This window comes from Morus notabilis, unplaced genomic scaffold, assembly GCF_000414095.1.
Source record: "Morus notabilis unplaced genomic scaffold, ASM41409v2 Scaffold15, whole genome shotgun sequence".
Classification (NCBI taxonomy): domain Eukaryota; kingdom Viridiplantae; phylum Streptophyta; class Magnoliopsida; order Rosales; family Moraceae; genus Morus; species Morus notabilis.
In genome coordinates, this window is record NW_010367234.1 from 166,564 (window position 1) to 171,836 (window position 5,273).

The 5,273-nt window shown below is 34.5% G+C and overlaps 1 protein-coding gene across 1 annotated transcript; it reads right to left on the reverse strand.

Moving 5' to 3' along the window:
• Positions 1 to 1,783: 1,783 nt before the first annotated feature.
• Positions 1,784 to 4,570, reverse strand: LOC21405601. The gene is made up of 3 exons (XM_024174818.1): positions 4,246 to 4,570; positions 2,808 to 2,981; positions 1,784 to 2,107 (listed from the first exon to the last, which is right to left on the reverse strand). The coding sequence occupies exons 1-3, from the start codon at positions 4,309 to 4,311 to the stop codon at positions 1,889 to 1,891; spliced, it is 459 nt and encodes a 152-aa protein (XP_024030586.1). The 5' UTR covers positions 4,312 to 4,570; the 3' UTR covers positions 1,784 to 1,888.
• Between the last annotated feature and the right edge of the window lie 703 nt (positions 4,571 to 5,273).

Genomic DNA, 5,273 nt, shown 5'->3' on the forward strand with positions numbered 1-5,273 from the left:
AAGAAAAAAAATCGGGTGCAAATAAGGAGTGATCTTCAGCCATTTTCCAATGTCACGAGAAGGTGGGTGATTTTTCAATTAATATAAATTGGTGGCAAAAATTGCTTTCTTTAAACAGGCACAGGCAAGAATCTTTTCTTTATTTTTTTAAAAAAAAAGTGAACAAACTCGTTTTCAATAACTTCAACGGAATGGTGGTCTGAGTGTAAATCTGTTCACTTTTAGCTATCTCACAAGCCATTTTAGCGACCGGATTTTGGAGAATTCAGCACAAGAGAAATTTATCACGAGGGAGGAAAAAAATTAGACTCACGTAACTCTGTAAAGAAGACAAAATCGAAAATATCTTCTGCCTTCGGTGTAGGCTCTTCTCAGTGATCCAATAACGGACATCTTGTAAGTGTCAATCTTCGTCTGTCTAAAATTTTCACAATCTAACACTCAAAAGTTACAAATCTGACAAAAAACGACATAAGAACATGTAAATGATAAACATAAACAAGCTACCACCACAAACAAATTAAGATTTAAGTCAACCAAACCTTTCACCTGTGTAAAATAAAATCGAAGTGCACAATATTTTTAATTTTTTGTTCATTATGAAAAGTGGTACTAAAACTATAAAATAGAAGAAAAGAGAGCAAACAAAATCTTAACGGATAGATAAATCCCCAAGTATTTCCTTTTTCTGTTGGATGGATTTCGGATATTTACGTCGTTCATTTCACCGATTTAAGTTTTCAGTTTTAAATTTTTACAGTAAAAAATTCTCAAAAAATGTCACATCTAATTTTTTTCTGTTACAGTGAAAAGTTTTAAAAAAATGTCACATCTCAATTTAAATTAAAAATTTAAATTCGCGAAGTGATCGAGACCTTCCAAGATGAGAAGACAAAAGGAGAAAAAGAAGAGATCCCCTTTTGTGTGGTTTCCAACCATTCGTTTCTGCTAGATCTTTATTTATTTATTTATATCTTATTATCAGACCACTTGCACATCATTTTCGTACATCATTTTCGGGACACTTGGTGCTTGAGGTTGCTCAATAAATCTTCTTTCTTTTCTCATTAAATAATAATAATAATAATAAAGCGGCACCGCTTAACAATATTAATCATTCCCCTTTATATATTTACACCTCATAATTCATGGGAGCGCATTTTTTTTTTTTTTAAGAAAAAGAATAAGAAAGAAGGGACTATCACCGGTGGGTAAGCTCTATCGGTATAGTAGCTTTTGATTATTAAATTTAATTAAAATGACATTAAAATATATAAATTGTGTTTAGAATTATTTTTATTTTTATTTTTTACAGTTTTTGAGAAAAAAAAACGTTTCTAAAATAACATTTAACGCAATAAAAATAAAAAATAAAAATAAAAATAATTTTTTAATTTAGTGTAAAATGAAAGAGAAATAAAAAATAATTTTTAATCGTTTTTTATTTTTTATTTTCGTTTTCTCCTCTTTCGAACAGAGAGAAATAAAAAGAGACATTAATAAATTTTTTTACACTGAAAACAATCTCTTAATAAAACTACTAAACGTATTTTCAAAATGATTTCTGTCTGAAATTAAAAACGTTTTTATTTTCATTTTCATATAAAAAAATAAAATTATTTTAAAACGAGTTCTAAACACGCCTATAGTTTCTGATGCATATTCGCCATTTTGAAAAAGAAAAAAAAAAGTCGTAATTTCAGGTAATTTTTTATTGGATATACCTACACAAATGAGGTATGACATTCAAGATGATACGTTTACAAATAGAAGAAGAGGGGGAAAAAAAAAAGACCAGTAGAACACATTGAATTTATGTAGGAAAATTGAAAAATTTTGGAGTGATAATTTATTAGTAAAGAAACAACAATGTTGCACCAGATTTTGTTCAGATCCCAGATGCATTACATTCTTCAAGAAGGTTTAAAATGTTATGTTCAGGGGCACTGAGAGATGGAAGAATTGAACGGTTGGCTTGTGTCTGCGCCGGCTTGGGTTTCGTCTCGGCACTTTCGGGTTCGAGAGATGCCGCTCCTTCCTTCATTACCGGCAAGTCCGCTCTCCTCCGAACTGTCGCAGATACGCGCTCTTTCCATATTCTTCCATCCTAAAGTTCAAAACACAAAGATCGTATCAAACATATAAACATAATATTTTTCATACAAATGAATTTAGGAGGATTAATATGTAAAAAGTAATCTTCTGTACCAATAACAACACATATGAAACCAAAACCGCTTAGATGTTGGACCATGTTGGTATATTCAAACGCTTTTGAGCAGAACAAAATGCTGCATTATCAAGACCTTAAAGCTCTTGATGGACAAAATTGAATGATGTGAAAAAAAGGGGGAAAAGGATGGTAATAAAGGAATCAGATTTTGAAGAAATGTTTTGAAATGGATTTGTGATAGAACTTAAAGTTTGTGGCCTTGTTCTTTCCGGTGTTGAGATATGCGAAAATTATGGCATTTATAAACAGTGCAAGGATAATTTGATCAGAACTTTAGAAAATTCCATTGTATATGTTTGCAACTTACACTACAAAGCTGCAATAGGACTACCAACAAATTTCAATGATCAAGCTCAATAAACCCTTCAAACAAAATCCGGTAAGTAAAAAAACCGAGCACCATGCTCACAGACTGTAGTTACTACCTATATCAGAACCTATATAAGATTAGCATACATTTAACATCTTAATTCCTACATCTGATCCTGTAAACAAATTATCACCAAACTAAAAAGAAAAATATACAATGCTAATGCAAAACAAACCTTGAAAGCAAACCAAGATATGGACTTACATTAAGGATCGACGGTTCGGGTAACGGGCACTGTATCGGTCTATCATTATCAAGCGGCTCGTTTGGGTGTTCAACTGGCTTAAACTCTACTGCAACTTCAATTCCATGAGAAGAAGCAGCGGCAGCATTTGCAGAAGTAATCTCCGAATTTGGGGGCAACACTTCCCTCTCATCCTGCTCCACACACAAAAAAGAAAATCAGTCAATAATTAGCAAGAAATTCATATCCCTATGGAAACCATCAAATTTGTGTCAGTAAACTTGTTTTTGTATCCTAGAAATGCACAGAAAGTGGGCACTCACAAAACTTTAGCAAACAAATTCCACATAGAAGTTGAGGCTGCCAGCCAGGAAAATACTTCCATAAATCAATAGGTCAAAGTATGGGCGTGCAAGAGGAGACAGAAACTGCCGCAAACTGAACCACCGGATCGGTGCCCCGTAAGCATCAACTCTGGCGGTTAAAAATGTACCAAACCAAACCGAACTTCATAATTGAAATAATTGGAGAAGTTTGCAGTGGTGAAACTTGATCCATGTCCTCAGCATACATACAAGTGCGCTTTACCACAAAGCCACACATGCCATTATGTAAATGATGGCACAACTGTATGTATACTGCGGAAAGGGATAAAGGCCATGTCCCTGCAAATTTCCCCAAAGCTTCTTTTTAAAAAAAAAAAAATTTTTTTTTTTGATCCTAGACAAAACTGGACCATCCAAAGAAACGGTTCGCATTTTTAACCGCTGGCGTCCGTGCTAACGCGCACTAACCCGGCAGTCTGCTCGGTTTTGGCGGTTTCCGCCTTCCCCTACACACCATTATAAACCCAATGCAGGTTTGTAGATAATAAAAATAATAACAGCAAGTTAAGCCTTTTTTAAGCAAATGATAATGAACAAAGAGCTAAGCAAATGAAACCACAAGATCGTCAACCTCCATTCTTGCTAGTATTGCAATAATGGCATAAATATTAAGCGAAGAGCTTCTAAGATTAGAATAACACAATAACCGAAACAGAATGGTAAAAAATGGCAAAAGATCAAACAGTTTAAGCTGCAAATAAATAACATGGCCAAACATTCAAAACATTCACAAGAAAGTAAAACTGTTTGACAGCAAATCAGAACAGATTACGGTATCCAAAATCTAATCAAAAGGATCCGATCCTGAGAAAATCTTTAAAACCTAAGACCAGATCAAAACCCCATTTCACCAATAATGGGAACCAATTAAAAAAAAAAGTCAACCCAAGTCCAAAGCCGGCAATCAAAACAACCAAACTCAAAAAGATTCATTCATAGAAAATCCAACATCTCATGAAATTGAAAAAACAGAAAATACAAAGAACAAGAATATAATAGGGGAAGAAAAACAGAAAATACAAAGAACAAGAATATAATTGGGGGGGTGGGAGGCGAAAGAGAGAGATCTTACAAGGGCACTCTGGCTACGCCTATGGCCAGTTCTGCTTACGGAAAACCTTGAGAAAATGCCCACCATTTTTTTTTTCTATTTCCTCAAATCAAAAGTACTATTCTCACAAAAGGGTCTTCTGATGTTGGTTTAGTTCAACAAAATTTCTCCCTCTAGAACACAAATCAAACTCTAAACTACAGCGTCACCTAGGTTTTACATTCACAAAAGAGAGTTCTAGTTTGGGGTTATTTTTGCCCGACAAGTCTGTTTCTATGTCTCTCTCTACAACTTTCTTTCTCTCTCTCTCCAAAGAAAAAGGTGGGGACTTTGGGAAAGAAAACGATAAGGCATTAAAGTTAAGGGCAGATAATTAGGTTTGGTTAAACTTGGCGTGTTGGGTTTTTGTCTGTTATGAAATGAGGATTCTCTTATGTGTATTGTCGAAGTAAATTACAATACACTTTCGAGTTTAGTGTGAAAATTGTTGGAGGAAAAAGCTGTTGTGATTGAGAACAATAGGACGGTGTGGCATTTGGCAAAGAAGAATCCATGAAAGCAACATGAAATTGAATATTGTAATTACGTAAAAAAAAAATCCTGTAAAGGATTAGTAACATGTTCTTCTTATCTTATTAAAAATGCTAAATGATAATATAATACTAATAAAGTTACCCACTTTGCCGATTTTAATGGTTTAAGGAACATGATGCTTAGCAGCCACAGAAAAAGCCACTTCTTTCTTTTAGAAAAGGAAAAAACTTTGCTGCTTTCCAATATTTGTTTGGTTACATTTACAGTGAAGAAGGTTATTTTGCTCTAATCGTAAAAATTGTGTCTACACTATCTGGATCTATTAGCCTTTTTGGTATTTTATTAACTTCACTGGACCTCAACTCCAGTGGTACAACTTCGGGCGGCGGACATGCCCGGTGTTTGAAAATTTTCGAGCACGGCGGGCAGGTGCTATTCGCCGCTCATCCGAGTTATTTGGTCGGGCACGGGCACGGGCTCGGGCAGCCCGAAAAAAATCACTTCCCGGCTGGCCG